General features: G+C 42.4%; 1 protein-coding gene and 1 pseudogene across 2 annotated transcripts in view; one reads left to right on the plus strand and one right to left on the minus strand.

Annotated features, from left to right (window-relative positions):
- Positions 1 to 785: 785 nt before the first annotated feature.
- Positions 786 to 1,560, plus strand: LOC132372212 (ubiquitin-conjugating enzyme E2 C-like; annotated as a pseudogene).
- Positions 1,561 to 9,248: 7,688 nt separating this feature from the next.
- The window catches only part of GIMAP8 (GTPase, IMAP family member 8), a 32,495-nt gene continuing 25,523 nt past the window's right edge, over positions 9,249 to 16,220 (minus strand). For both annotated transcript variants that reach the window (XM_059933073.1, XM_059933072.1), the window contains 2 exons: positions 13,768 to 14,394; positions 9,249 to 11,380 (listed from right to left, as the gene is read on the minus strand). In XM_059933073.1, the coding sequence (XP_059789056.1) occupies positions 10,704 to 11,380; positions 13,768 to 14,394 (1,304 nt within the window). In that variant the 3' untranslated portion in view covers positions 9,249 to 10,703. The remainder of the gene's footprint in view (positions 11,381 to 13,767; positions 14,395 to 16,220) is intronic.

Consider the following 16,220-nt stretch of genomic DNA (forward strand, 5'->3'; position numbering starts at 1 on the left):
TTTAAACACAAAGGCACTTGAATGTAAAACGTATGCTGGCGCTTCGCTGGTGGCACAGTGGTTGAGAATCTGCCTGCCAATGCAGGGGACACAGGTTCGAGCCCTGGTCTGGGAAGATCTCACATGCCGCGGAGCAACTAGGCCCGTGAGCCACAACTACTGAGCCTGCGCGTCTGGAGCCTGTGCTCCGCAACAAGAGAGGCCGCGATAGTGAGAGGCCTGCGCACCGTGATGAGGAGTGGCCCCCACTCGCCACAACTAGAGAAAGCCCTCGCACAGAAACGAAGACCCAACACAGCCAAAAATAAATAAATAAATAAATAATTTTTTTTAAAAAACGTATGCTGTGTTGTAGGTATGAGAGCAGGCTGCCCCAATAACCAGAGTTATTATTATACCTACATATGATTATTCATACGGAATTTAATTCTCAGATTGAACCTCAAGACTTTTACTATCTGTTTTATTTTAACTCACAAATGCAAGAAAGAAACATGGATTTTTCAGAAACTATCACCCATTAAAACCTTAAGTCTAACACAAATATCAGAAGCCCTAGAAATCATTAAAAGATTTTTGTACTGGAAGGAATTAAGTAGTTGGTAGCTGGATTAATTCCTTCATTCATTCATTTTTTTAAGAAAGGAACATATTATAATGTAAACAGTTGAAATCAGAGCACATTTTGAGGAAGACAAATGAGACTGAAATATTTTGATAAGTTCTTGCAGTGCCTAGGCCACCAAACATGACCCCTGACAGCCTTAGAAAAACTTTAGCTTGCAATGTCGTTGGCTTTGTGCAAAACCATTTTCTAAAATATTTGAATCTGAATGTTATCTTGATTTTTCTCTTGTAACTAAACATATCTTACTTCCCTAAGGACAGATGGGTGCCTCAGACAGACTTTATCCACGTTCACGTGCTTAGAAAGACAAAATAGTAAGCATGTTCATAAATTTTGAACTACTATTCACATTCCAGATGTTACTGTTTAGATTCAGAGCGTCAGTGAGCCCCTTCTTCCCTCCATAGCTTTGACTCACAGCCATGCACACAAAGAACTGGCACCGCAGCCTGCAGCTCCTGTCTTCCTAGCAGCACTGCCTGGGCCTCCAGAGGCAAGAGGCTATGGCAGGAGCTGATGACCCTCAGAATGTCTGATTTGACAGAGGAATTTCTACCTTCCCTGAAGCAGACAACTTTTTCAAATGGGCGAGGACCATCCATGGCACAGCTGGCCAGTATATGAAGACCTGAGGTGTATGCTCTCCCTGGAGGTTCCCAGGGGCTATCTGTCCACCACAGTGATGGTCCTCACACCCTGCTACCACCCCATCGGGGACACACAGGGTAACATCTGTCTGAACATCCTGAAGGACAAGTGGTCCATCCTGTACGATGTCAGGACCATTCTGCTCTCCGTGCAGAGCCTGCTAGGAGAACCCGGCACCCATGGCCCTTTGAACATACGCTGGCAACCTCTGGAAAAACCCCACAGCCTTTAAAAAATACCTGCAAGAAACCTACTCAAAGTAGGTCTCCAGCCAAGAACCCTGACCCAGCTGTCTGGCTGCTCTCCTTGTATTGTCTTTTTTATATTTTCCTTAGATGGTCTGTCCTTTCCTTGATTTCTGTATAGGACCGTGTAACTGAAACTGTGCTGTTGAGATAGGCTGGGACCTGGGACGCTCTACCAGAGTGCTTGCACTTGGACCTGGACAAACAGCTACTGCAGCAACAGCATACAAAGAAACTATAAGGAAGTAAAAATAACTGCACGCATGTGCAGTCGAAGTCGGGGCAATTATGAACAATAAGATACACTTCTGAGTAGGGTACTGGCATGACCCCTGCACACAGCATCACCAAGGGGGAGGGCAGACCACCTAAGCCACCCCTCCAGCCCGACCCACCGATCTGCCTCTACCCTCACCCCACTTAAGGGACCAGCCTGCCCTCCTCGGAGAGTGAGCAAGGGCACCTGTTTCTTCTTCTCACTCCCTCCTGCTGTAGCATGAGTCCCAATAAAACTTTGCCTGAATTTCTCATCTGGCTTCTTATCAGTTTCTATTGATTAAAGTGTCCAAGGACCTGGGTTGGTAACAGTGTCATCTTTGTTTTGTTTCTGTTTTTGTTGTTGTTGTTGTTTTGTTTTGTTTTGTTGTTTTTTGAGATGATTTTTTTTTGAATTTTATTTTTTATACAGCAGGTTCTTATTAGTTATCTATTTTATACATATTAGCATATATATGTCAATCCCAATCTCCCAATTCATTGTTTCTGCTTTTTAATTTTAAGTCTCTGGTTGAGCCCTTGTGATGAATATGTTAAATAAATACATTTTGGATTTGGACAACAAAAAACAAAAAACGAGTCAACTGGGCCAACTATCACCTTTTCATCCAAAGCACAGAGCCCCCTAGTGCTGGGGTGAAGAAATGCAGCAGGAATCAAAGGTCATAATGGCATTTCCCAAACCACCTCCCTGAATGGGAGAGGGCTGGTCCAGAGTGGTACCCAGCTAACATCCAAACCATGTGAGACTCAGAAGAGTAAGCCTGAGGAGGAGAGACTAACCTGAGTCTGCCAGAAACAGATCTTCTCTGGTCAACTTAGAGCATGGAAACAGGGAGCCCCAAGCAGACTGCACATGGGCACAGGGAGACCCAGGAACACAAGAGAGGGGATGTGGCATCTGCTTCCTGATCTGAGGCAAAGAAACTGTTGCAGAAACTCGGCCTCTGCTCACCCGTGCCGAATAGAAACGCGGAGACAGGGTTTTGGGTGACGTAGAAAAGAGTAGCTTTTATTGCTTTGCCAGGCAAAGGGGGCCACAGTGGGCTAATGCCCTCAAGACTGTGTGACCCACCCTGGAGGGGGTAGTGAGGAGTTATAGTGTTCAAGGAGCAGGGTGTAATCAGCTCATGGACAATTCTCGGATTGGTTGGCATCAAGGTGAAGTTTCAAGCATCGTCAACCTTCTGGTTCCAACCAGTCTGGGGTCTATGTGCTTGTGGTCAGCAGTTTTCATCTGGTGGGTCAGCTTCCTGTACAAACAACTTAGGAATGTGTGTCAGGCCTTTATCTATGTCTTTCAGGGAACTGGGAGTTCGGTGATTCTGCGATGTGGCAGAATTATAGTCTAAATTGTTACCAGTTCCCCAGCCCAACAGCTATTGTCTCTACATCTTCACATTTCCCAATCATTCACTCTTGAGTCAGCATTTTGCTTCAGAAGACAAGGACTTTTGTACACGGTTTCAAAACACTAGTCCAATGTCTGGATCAGTGGATGTCAGGCTTTCCCCCAAGTTCTTCCCCCTAGATTACTCCTCATTCTATGAGAAGGAGTGAATACTCTTCCCAGGGAGTGGAATTTAAATACATATTTCTCTCCCTTGGAAACTGAGGTGCAAGCAATTCTCTCTGAAAAGACTAGGGGGTTCTTGGAAAGCTGTTCTTTGAACAGTCCCTCTCAGAACCCAGCTGCCATGCTATGAGAAGCTCAAACTGTATGAAAAGACCACACACATGTGGGCCCTAGGGTAACATCCCCGGCATCACTGACCAGCCATGTGAGTGATGCATCTTGTACATTGCAGCTCCACTGAGATCCCAGATAACTGCAGCTCCAGCCAACATCACATGGAGCAGAACCAGCCAGCCAGCCTTGTCAATCCACAGATTCTTGAAAGATAATAAAACGTTGGAAATGTTATAAATAAATTATGACTATATTAGATTATATATTACATATAAATTTAATTGGCAAAAAAGATCAATGCTTTTGTATTATCCCCAGGACCTCAACCGTACAATCGGATGTGTATGTTCCTGAAAATAAGGGTACGCCTTATTTTATTAGAGTAAATCTGTACCTGACTTTGGTGGATATCATGAAACTTTAGCCACAAAAGTGTCTACAGCCAATACAAATTCAGAGCTATAGAATGTAAAACTACTGCTGTGCTGATAATAGCTAGCACAGATGTTGACAAAACAATAGTTTCCAACTGTGGATAACAAACATCCTTCTACACTGCAACAAATGAAGCAAGTGCAGTAAAGCAACTACCAAAAAATGACCCCATTTATGATGAGTTTGGCCTTCTAGCCAAACTCTTGTCAAAGCAAAAATTTGCTTGTTGCCACTTGCTATGTGATTGTAAATTTCACTTTGGAACTGGTTTTGTAATGCAGTCTATTGAAAGCTTTCATACAGCCATATTAGTACTATATGGGTTTGGAAATCAAGGAGACAAAGGGAGGTGTGGGGTGTAAAAAAAGATATTTTCAAACCAGTGGCCTCTAATTTTACAGACTTTGGTTGGTGCCCAGATGAGGAGGGGCACAATGTAACTGCATTCTACCAGCTTTGTTTTGCATAGGCACAACCTGTAATCAAATGCAGAAATACAGCCGCTTTCTTAGCAAAAATTTTCTTAGTATTTCCAGTGGAATCAGTAATTTACAAAGCAGTTCTAAGTGAAGTACCCAGTGAAGAGCCAAGATTGGAATGACTTTTAGAAATCCAGCTCTAAGAAACGAACAAGTACTCTTCTCAAGCTGCATGAGAAACCACCCCAGAATATGAAACCACAAAGGCAAAATAACAAGCCTTATCATAAACAGCCCCTACAAAATACAGAAGAATGAGGCCAAAAGCTGCAAAACAGGAAGCACATCACAAAATATCTTCTCTCAGTCAACATCATGAGACCCTGAGATAAAGGGGGGGAAAAGTCAGGAACCTAGAGAAGAAACTGAAAGTGTTACTGACCAGGGTTCTTGACCTTCCCCAATCAATAGAAATTGACCAGAGGCCAGACGAGAAATTCAGGCAAGACTTTAATCGGGGCCCCTGCTGCAGCAGGGGGGGAGGGAGAACAAACAGCAGGTTCCCTTGCTTGCTCGCTCCCCGAGGGAGGGGCAAGCTTGTTTCTTATATGGGGTGAGGGTAGGAATGTGTCTGGGGGTCGGGCCAGAGGGGTGGCTTAGATGTTTTGCTCGCCGCTCTGGTGGCGTTGCGTGCAGGGGGCATGCGCAGTACCCTGCTTTTGCTCCCGACACCCTGTTTTTGCTCCAGGCTCTTCAAAAGTGGCAGTTGCGTGGGTTTTTTGGGGGTTTTTTGGTCTCTTTGTATCCTTTGGGTCCAGAATTTGCCCCAACTGCGCATGCACGCAGTTATTTTTAGTCCTATATAGTTTCTTTGTATTTTGTAGCTTGAGGAGAGGTGTGTCCAGATGCAATGTTTGCAGCATTGTAGCAAAGGGTCTCAGGTTCCAGCAAAAGGTCTCAGGTCCCAGCCTGTCTCAAAAGCAATCAAACAACTTGAAAAAACAGGCAGCAAACAGAAAAAAAAAAAAAAAAAAAAAAACAGTTGGAGAAAATTCAAAAAGAGACAGACCTTCTCCAGGAGCTAGAAGATTTAGAATTGAGTCTTTTAAATATTCATAGAAAACAAGTTGGATACCAGAAATAAGTACAAATATATCTCCTTGTTAAACCTGATGGAGTACCTCAAACATTCTTTGGCCCACATTTGATGTTCATCTTAGTTTATTTAATATTCTGAATACACAGGAAATGTTTCAATGTTTGTTCAATTGATTTTTCCAACCTTTCAATATAATGTGGGAAGGATGAGGAGTAAGGTCTTTTTGTTTGTTTAACTAAAGCTTGATGAACTAAAAGAGATGTCATTATCTACTAAGTGACAGAATCTCATACACAGGAGTTAAAACGACTTAAATTTTTGATTTTTTCAAGAGAGGAGACCAAGGAAAAGAGAGTGACCAAAAAGGGAGAAGAATTCTGTGTGCTGACTCTTGTACTCTGCAGAACCTCTGGTAAAGTTTCTAAAACTGAAAAAAGAAAGGAAAGGCTGAATATGAATAATTGTGTGTGAATGCTGGTTTTTTAAAAAACAGTAAAAACACTGCATTAGAGTCATAGGCTGAAATAGAAACAATGCAAAATTTCATAGGAATGAGGAAACAGAGAGAAAGCTGAAGAAGAAGTAAAGAGAACTCTTGGAAATAGTGGGGAGGACTTTGAACTCTTACATTTGTGTCATTATAGCTTGGACCAAATTTCACCAGTTCATCAAGGAATGGGGGATCTCAGCTGACATCTGAGTGACAAATTATAAATTGAGGGCTTTGGACGTATTAAATATCAGGATATAATTTAACAAGGAGCCTTCTGTCACCAAGGATTTTATAATATACTTGGGGATACACACAAGAAATAGCAAGCACTGATCTGGCTGTGCATAGAACATGACAGAATCAAATAGGGGCACATGAGTCAGCCTTGGGTGGGTCAGGAAACTTTCCTAAAGAAAGAGATGAGATTTAAGATGAATCCTTAAACATCCATGATGAATTGGGGTAGTCATCCACAGCGTGTGTGTATGTCTGGGGAGGTGGGGGAACTGGGAGAAGTGCGAGAGCTGCTGTAGGAAGCAATTCAGGCAGAAGGGCAGGACGCTTGGGTCTGACTATAGGAGTGAGAATCGTGGAGATCTAGATGGATGCCCCAGCATTAAGAGCTTTGCTTAAAATACCAAGGAGTCTGGAATTTATGAGGGCAGTTTAAGAAGCATAAAAGGATAATCAGCAGAAGAATATCATGACTATATTTCTTCCCGGTTTATTGAGTGTTTTTATCATTAAATGGGTGTTGAATTTTGTCAAACTTTTCTTCTGCATCTATTGAGATGATCATGTGATTTTTGTCCTTCATTCTACTAATAAGGTAAAACACATTGATTGATATTTATATATTGAACCAACCTGGCATTCCTGGGATAAATCCAAGTACATACTTCTTTTTATAAGTTGCTGTATTCTATTTGCTAGTATTTTGTTGAGGGTTCTTATGTCTATATTCGTAAGGGATATTGGTCTGTAGTTTCCTTTTCTTGTAATATCTTTGGATAATACTGACCTCATGGAAAAATTGTGAAGTCCTTCCTCCTCTCTTATTTTTTTAAAGTGTTTGAGAAGTATTGGTGTTAATTCTTCTTTAAATGTTTAGTAGAATTCACCAGTGAAGCCATCTGGTTTTTCTTTGGGGGCAGTTATTTTAATTGCTAATTTAATCTCTTACTTACAGGTTATGGGTATATTCAGATTTTATTTCAACTTGTGTCACTTTCAGTAGTTTGTGTCTTTCTAGGAATTTGTCCATTTCACCCAAGTTATCTAATACGTTGGCATACAGTTGTTCTTAGTTTTTCCTTATATCCTTTTCATTTCTGCAAGGTCAGTAGCACTGTATTCTCTTTCCTTCCTGATTTTAGTAATTTTAGCCTTCTATTTCTTGGTCAGACTAGCTAAAGATTTGTTGATTTTGTTGATTTTTTTCCCAAAGGACCAAGTTGTAGTTTCGCTCATTTTCTTTATTGCTTTTCTATTGCCTGTTTCATTTACTTCTACTCTGATCTTTATTATATCCTTTCTTCCACTTGCTTTATGTTTAGTGGCTCTTCTTTCTCTGATTTCTTAAGGTGGAAGATTACTTTATTGATTTTTTAATAAAGGCATTTACAGCTTTATATTTCCCTCTAAGCATCATTGTGTTAGCTGCATCTCATAAGTTTTGGTATGTTTTCATTTTCATTCATCTCAAAATATTTTCTAAATTCCCTTGTGATTTCTTCTTTGGCCCATTGGTTATTTGGGAATGTGTTGTTTAATTTCCACATATTTGTGTCAATAAGAATTCAACCTATTTTTTAATTGGATGGTTTGATTGTGGTTTCTTTTATATTGAGTTGTATGATTTCTTTATGTATTTTGGGTAATAACCCCTTATCAGGCACATCATTTACAAATATCTTCTCCCATTAAGTAGGTTGTCTTTTTGTTTTGTCGATGGTTTCCTCAGCTGTGCAAAAAGTTTTTAAGTTTAATTAGGCCCCGTTAGTTTATTTTTGCTTTGTTTCCCTTGCCTGAGGAGACAGATCCAAAAAAATATTACTAAGACTATGTCAGAGTGTCCTGCCTATGTTTTCTTCTACAATTTTTATGGTTTCCAGTACTACATTTAGATATTTAATCCATTTTGAGTTTGTTTTTGTATACAGTTTGAGAAAATGTTCTAATTTCATTCTTTTACATGTAACTGTCCAGTTTTCCCAATGCCACTTATTGAAGAGACTGCCTTTTCCCCATTGGATATTCTTGCCTCTTTTGTTGTGGATTAATTGACCATATGTGTGTGGGTTTATTTTTTGGCCCTCTCATCTGTTCCATTGATCTATGTGTCTGTTTTTGTGCCACTACCATACTGTTTTGGTTACTGTGGCTTTGTAGTATAGTCTGAAGTCAGGAAACATGATACCTCCAGCTTCGTTCTTTTTTCTCAGGATCTTATCTTGTAGGGTAGCTCTGCAGGTAATAAATTCTTTCCACTTCTCTTTATCTGGGGATGTTTTAAATTTCTTCTTAATTTTTGAAGAACAGTTTTGCTAGATAAAGAATGTGGGGTCGATAGTCTTTTCTTTCAGCACTTTGAATGTACCATCCTATGGACCACTGGCTTCTATGGTTTCTGATGAGAAATCAGATGTTAATCTTGTTGAGGATCCCTTGTATGTGATGAATCACTTCTCTCTTGCTGTTTTTAAGATTCTTTGTCTTTTGTAGTTTGATTATAATGGGTGTGGGTCTCTTTGAATTTATCCTACTTAAAGTTCATTGAGTTTCTTAGATGTGTACATTAATGGTTTTCATCAAATTTTGGAAGTTCACAGCCATTATTTCTTCAAATATTCTTCCTACCTCTTTCTTCTCTCCTCTGGCAATGTACATCACATTGCTCAGCCCACACATTCCCCACCTCATGCAGGTCCAGTGTCACCTGCCCAATCATGGGTAGCACTCTGGGATCTGTTCCTGCCTTCAAGCTGAAGGGAGGCTCTGGGAAGAGGCACAGAATGTCTTCTAGACTTTATTCTTCCCATGTACCTGGCTCTAATACTGGTTACATCTGTTTGTCCTTGCTGTAATGACATGCTCAGAGTAGAAGATTCCTGAACTGGCAGAGGCCTAGTGAAGTGACTGTCACCCAGTTTAAAGGTCTTCAGGCATCAAAGATGCAAAAACTTCACCAGAGTCAAGGTATTTAAACATTTTCATTTCCTCTCCATGGAAGCATGCTCTTCCCCCAAGTCAGAAAAATAGGAATCAGAAGGAGGACGTGAATTCATAATATAATTCATCTTTATTATTTCACTCAACTGAATATATTTACACACACTTTCCAGAATTTGTCGTATTAAGGGTTATGCAGGGTACAAAAGTATTAATGGTGACAGTCCATGCTCTTATAAATGGGTGACTCTTGAGGTAACCTGATACTTTGAAATTTTAAAAAAGCTGATGATGACATAGATCATGTCCTCAAAGCATGTGTAAAGCGGTTAATATTGAAAACATCTGACCTTCCATCTAACTGGGAGGAGACTCCATAGTTCTCATATGTCACCCACACCAGGCAGCTCTCAATATAACCTACTCAGCCGTGAGTAGGTTCCACCATCTTGGAACCGTAAGAAGCAACCTTAAGTAAGGAGGCTGCATGCCGATGGGTGGGGGCAGAAAGGCAGAAAGAAGCTGGAACGTCGATGCCACACTGGTCCCAGGCTGCCTACTCCTGGACTTCTTAATGTAAGACACTATAAACCCCTAATGTGTTTAAGCCATTATTATTTGACCTCTTTGAGTTTTAACCTAATTCCTAAGCCTCAGGGACAAGGGGAGTGGGGGAGGGAGGGAAAAAGAAAGAGAACGAGAGAGAGAAGTATAAAGGAGTTTTCAATAACTTTTTCTAGAGGAAATCTAGAATTTTACTTAGAATTTTAAATTTTTGCAAGATTGTCTCATCTTGGCAATTTTACCATGCTTCTAATTTTTGTTCTAGTCTATTTCACTGGGAATGATTGGCAATAAAATCTTCTGATACTTCACAGACTCCTGTTCATTTCCTCAGGGACAGCAAAGGAAGGTAGACTAGGTCCCACTTTCCATTCCAGCTTGGACTGGGGAAAGAAGTAAGGAGTAGCCATCATGTGATGAAGAAAGGAAGGCCTGAGTGCTGCCGCAGTGGAGATGGAGAGCTCAGGGCACCTGGCAAGCAGTGCTGGGCATCAGAGAGGCCCACAGGAGTCCAGCTTCTCCATTCTGCCACACCCAGGAGTTGACTGGACATTGTCTTACCTTCATGTATCTGAATCCTCTGGTTCTTATGTGACTATCTGTATTCTGAACTCAGGCTGGCCTTGGCCTCAGTCCCAGTGTCTGTCCTGCCTCCGATCTGCCTACACAGATGAACTCGATTCTGATCCTTAATATCAGCCTAATCTCTGAAGCCTTTTCCCAGATTTCCCCACCTTATTTTTTCTTTCTCCTTTATTATCCCCTACTACCTGCCCCAGCCTGACAATTTATTTACTTACGAAGAGCTGAAGCACCACAATGTGATATGCATTTACCTCTCAAGCCCTCAAAGTCATGGACCCTCTTCCCATCCCACCAGTCTTACCATGCCCACCCCCCATGCTTGTAGCCTGAGGGTATCTCTAACTTAAAGAGACCCCAGGCATTTCAGCTTGCTATAGCAACTTACCTTTTAAATTATTTACTAATGTGGGGCTTCCTACAGTAACCTACCCTTTAAGTTATTTAGTAATTTTACAGTAACGTACTTTTTAAATTATTTAGTAATTTTTGGGGCTGAAAATTTTTCATTATTTTGCCTACATTCCCCCATGGATGGGGATATTCATGCTCTCCACAGTGCTTTATCAGGTTACTGACCTCTGACAAAAGCTCTCTTGCCTGCTCTTCCCTGGCTTGGCCAGTTTCTTTGTTATTAAAAGCACAATATCTCCCCTTACATTTCTCAATGATGTCCCTAAGATATCTGTTATCTGTGTTTTTGACATAATCTTCAAGCTTCCCAGTCTCTAAGTCTTCCTTCCGGGTAAACAGCACAATCATGTATTTCATAACTTCCTCTCCAAAGATGGTCTTTAATTCCGCCACTGCCTTTTTGTCCTCTTGAGTGATCCGTCCTAGCTGTAATACCAGGACCAGAACCGTACTCCCTTCGTTATAGTAGGACAAACAGCGTCTGACCTCCTCATCTAGCTGGGATGGACCCCCTTCAGCTCCGGACACCAGGCAGGGCAAGGGAGTGTCCACAACCACAACATCCTGCCCATCCCACGTCCTCCAGCCACTCTGGCATGTCTTGGTGACCAGCTGTGCTCCCAGCTGAGAGTGGAACTCCGGCCTCCCGAGGATGGTGTTCCCACTGGCACTCTTCCCAGCCCCGCTCCTCCCCACGAGGATAATACACAGGGACTCTGTTGAAAAGAAAGCAGGAAAGATTCATGACCACGCGCTGATCTGGGTACAACTTTCATCTCCAGACTATTGCCATTAATTACAGCAGAGGATTCTAAGAAAGTTCCATCTCCAAGCACTGGAACAGCCTGTCAAAATTACACAGTCTGTAAACTCAGAAGCAGGACGTGGACCACAGTCTCTGCTCAGCGCTCATCCGTTGACACAGCACTGTACCCATCTCTGAATTTACTCTGCTTCCTTTTTCTGGTAGCTTCTCTGACTCCCTGATACCCTGTGAGTGCCAGTGGCTTTATTACTCTTCACCTGCTTAGCCGGGTCCTGTCCATACACCTCATCTCTGTCTTCTGTTCCTGCTCTGACTATGCCTTCCTACTGCCAATTAATGCTAACTGTAGCAAAATCTCCTTGATGTATTTGAAAAATTATTCCATAGAATTGACTTTTCATGAAAAAACAACTACATGTGTCATTAATGGATTACCAGTTCCTTCAGCTGGATCGTGCTAAAATTCATTTCTCGTTAAAACCACATTAGTGGGACTCCCCTGGTGGTCCAGTGGGTAAGACTCTGCTCTGCGCTCCCAACGCAGGGAGCCCAGGGTTCGACCTCTGGTCGGGGAACTAGATCCCGCATGCATGCCACAACTAAGAAGTCTGCATGCAGCAACAAAGATCCTGTGTGCCTCACCTAAGACTCGGCACAGCCAAAATAAATAAATAAAAAAATATATATATAAAAAAAAAAAAAAAAAAAAAACCACATTAGTCTTTTTTTATTGAAGTACCGTTGATTTACAGTGTTTCAGGTGTACAGCAAAATGATTCAGTTATACATATATACATATATATCTAAAAACCACGTTACTCTTAATTGTGTCTAACTGTATCTTTCATCAGTGAGTCAGAAGGCACTCCCTGGTTATAGTAATGAATATCCACTAACACTGTTCTGTGGGGGGTCAATAATGGAGAATAAATTTCCCTATAAATGAGATGATAGATGCACAAAGATCTTACAATATGTGTTATTGGGGTTTTCCTTATGACTTTGCACTTGCACTGTGATCTCTCTCTTCCATTCAGGTCTCACAGTTCTCGATTGTGAGTTTTTACCAAGTTACTGATATCTGCCTCAAAACAAAGAGAGAGGAAAGCCCATCCCACGTTCTTCCTTCTGGGAGAAATTATTCAATTGCTTATCCTGAACCCACAATCTCATAGTTAAACATACAGGATTAAAAAATAGATTAAAAGTCCCTCTTCCATGCCCTCGGAGGGTGTGGTTCTCACCCCCTCTGCAATCTGGTCTAAACTCCCCATCCCACATCTAGAGGTGTGAGCCCTCATCTCCATCGAGACCACGCCCCTTTGTCCTCTCCCAAGTAGATGCTCAGTTCTACCTCCTTGCTTCAAGTTGCTAGTGTACTCTCTGGAGCTTTGTACTCAGCCATCCAAACTCTACCCATTCTCCAAAGCCTGCTTCAAATCGTGCTTCCTCCACACAGCCCCTCCTGACTTCCCCACACGTCTGTGCTTTTAGGAGGTTGCCCAGCACCTGGATCTCCATTAAGAATGTGAAAGCGCACAACAAACAGACCTGCTCCTTTTGCTCTGACGTTCTTCCTAGGTGAGGGTCTTTGAAGCAGAAGAGAATGGGATGAGTAGAATGGGAAGACTCTCAGCTCAGGTCAATAGAATTTGTAGCACTGAGTGGGCTACAAGGGGACTTCTGCTTAAGCAGTAGGTAAGGTAGTGTGGCTTAAGCAGTAGGTGAGGTGGCGTGGCTTAGGCAGCAGGTGAGGTGGCGTGGCTGGACTAATAAAGTCCACCGAGTGCCATGTGGGGCATGACCATCATGAGCATTCAGGCTCCCTGTCCTTGTCCGGTCAAAACAGCCCCCCTTCTCCAACAGAGGGAAGAGTAAAGAACCAAGAGAGTAAACAAAGAGGTCAAGAAAGGCAGAGGGCAGGGAGGAAAGGAAGAGGCGGGGGGGTGGGGAAAGGAGAGGAGACCGGAGGAAGAAGGGAAGGGTAAAACCAATGAACCAGGACTATCTCAGCACCAGCACTGAGCGCTAAGCCCTGGGCAACAGATACGCTGTGGGGAAGACAAGAGACTGGAAAAGGCCAACTCCTTCCCTCAAGATGCTCAGCAACCAGTTGAAGAGATGGGAGAAAAGTCGGGAGAAGATTAAAGACCAGGTCAGGACAGTGCATGCACAGGCACATAAATTTAGTAAAATTTGAGATAGAAAGGAGAAAGAGTCAGTTAATAGTAAGAGACCTGTCCTTTTGACCTCCGCTGTGCCCTTCAGAAAATAAAGTTCTTGTACATTTATATCTATTTTTAAGTATGCAGAAAAGGTTTTCTAGACATCGTTTACCTTTCCCCCTGAAGGTGCAAGGCTTGCCCCCATTCTGCTGCACCGTGCTCACAATTTTTCGCAGGAGCTCATCCACCTGGCACCGCTCCTCTTCTCCCGTTGCTCTATAGTTGAAGATGCTGCATCGGTTTTTACATTCCCTGATGAGCTCGTTGAGCCTTTTAGCTCTGGTTTTTAAGAACGTATCTAGATCCTGATTCCCTAGATCTTCTTTCCTGGTGAGGAGAACAATCATGTACTCAACGAATTTATCTCCAAAAATGCTGTGGATGGTACGCAGCACCATGCGATCTCTCTCATTGAAAGAGCCCAGTGGGGTCACCAGCAGGAAGGCGTGGGGACCTGGAAAGGTGCTGTTCAAAAGGTCTTGTTCAACATCCTTTGGAGATGAGAAGTCTGGAGTATCAATGATCAAAACTTTCCTCCCTCTCCAGGTTCTGCTCTCGGACTTACACCTCTGGGTTACTGGCTGTTCACTGTATTGGGTCTCAAAGACCCGCTTCCCCAGAAGGCTGTTTCCGGCTGCACTTTTCCCCACACCGTGCTTCCCCACGAGCAGGACCTTCAGTGCTGATGGCCCGTGATTCGGCTCACATCCTGTAGCCTGGTGATGATCCTCCCCTGACCCTGGGACAAAAGGACAGATTCAGAGTCTCTTCTTACATTTGAATGCAGAGATGTGGACAGGTTTTAGGATTTCTCATACATCTCTTTTGAGATTTTAAAAATCTCTTGTCAGTTTTTATAGAGAATGGCAGTGGTCCTCTGAACCAGTAGAACTCTAGACCCAGTCAGAAGCTACCCATCAAAGTGAAAGCCATGAAAAGGGCCATGAACAACTTAAGAGAGGTGTAAAGGGCTTAAGATTTCCCAGGAACATGAAAATGTTAAACTTGGCCTTCACTGGTCTTGAGCCTCAGGATTCCTCTTATTTTGCTACCGAAGTTAACTACTGGGGCGTGAAGTTCGTGGGCTAAGGCAGAACTGGGGAGGATGAGTTTAAAATGCATCTTAGTGGGGGGCTTCCCTGGCGGTCCAGTGGTTGAGACTCTGTGCTTCCACTGCAGGGGGCACGGGTTCGATCCCTGGTCAGGGAACCGGGAGTCCCACATGCCGTGAAGGGCGGCCAATCAAATAAAAAAACAATAATTAAATTTTTTAAAACTTAAATAAAAAAATGCATCTTAGTGGTATATTCATAAAATAGAATACAACTCGGCAATTTAACAAAAAGTGATGTACTGATATGCAGCCTGGATGGATCGCCAAAACATGCTAAGTGAAAGAAGCCAGACACAAAACCACATGCTACATGATGTCATTATCTGAAGGGCAAGAACACACAAAATTAATCCATGTTGACAGAAGTCTGGAGAGTGGTTCTCTTTAGGGAGGGACAGTAAGAACTTCTAAGGTGATGGAAATGCCCCATATCTTTATCTAGATGATGGTCACATATGTGTAGATATGTAAAAAACCCTCGAGTTGTACACTTAAGATTTGTGCATTTCACTCTATGTAAATTATACCTCAGTAAATTACTGTAATAACCTACACCACAAAACCGTCTCTCCACACATACACTATCCCCACCACTTCTCCCATGATCCCAAGTCAATACCAGACCCACTGGGCACACGACAGAGCCCACAGTTACAAGGATAGTCACTGAGTCTGTATCATCCAGGGCACTATTAGAGTGGGTGATACTCAGCATCTGAGCCCCAAGTCCGGGAAGGGGAAAGAACACAGCATTTAAAGAAAGCAGCTGAAACGCTAGTGACACCATGTCCGTGTTACGTTGCCTTGGGAGAGTTTCTACTTTCCCCCAAATCACCTCACACAAGCCCACATCCTATAAAAAGTCTTCGTCAACACCCTCATTCTGAGATGCTCCTTGGTCCCCACGATGTGCTATATCCTCACTGCCACAAGCCATTCCACCCAGTTTTGTTCAGTAACAGGAATATTCCTGGGGGTCTTGGCTGACGGGCATCGACAGAATTTTAACTCCCTACTGCTGTCTAAATTCACGTATTCCTGGCTAAATTTACTCAACTGTAAAATGAGAATAATGAAAATAACATCTTCTTTATAGGATTGTTATTAAGGGGGTTGTTATGAGGATTATATATTATATGCTACGAGGATTGAATAATTTATATATTATATATATATATATAGATCTCCCAGCATATAATGTCAGTTGCAATAATTATCATTAAAATTGTAATTTTAATCTTAATTATTATTTTGGGAAGTTCTACAAGGACAGAGAGCTCATCTATCTTATTCACTGTGAAATATTCAGTTCTTGCACAGAGCTGGCCCGGAAATAACCTGAAAGTCCAACAACAAAGAGATGGGTGAATTTGTCGCGTATGCCCATACCATGGACCACATTACGTCCACCGAACAGAACAAGGTAGATCTATGTGTACTGACTTGTGCAG

Source organism: Balaenoptera ricei, chromosome 9 (assembly GCF_028023285.1).
Source record: "Balaenoptera ricei isolate mBalRic1 chromosome 9, mBalRic1.hap2, whole genome shotgun sequence".
In the NCBI taxonomy this organism is placed as follows: domain Eukaryota; kingdom Metazoa; phylum Chordata; class Mammalia; order Artiodactyla; family Balaenopteridae; genus Balaenoptera; species Balaenoptera ricei.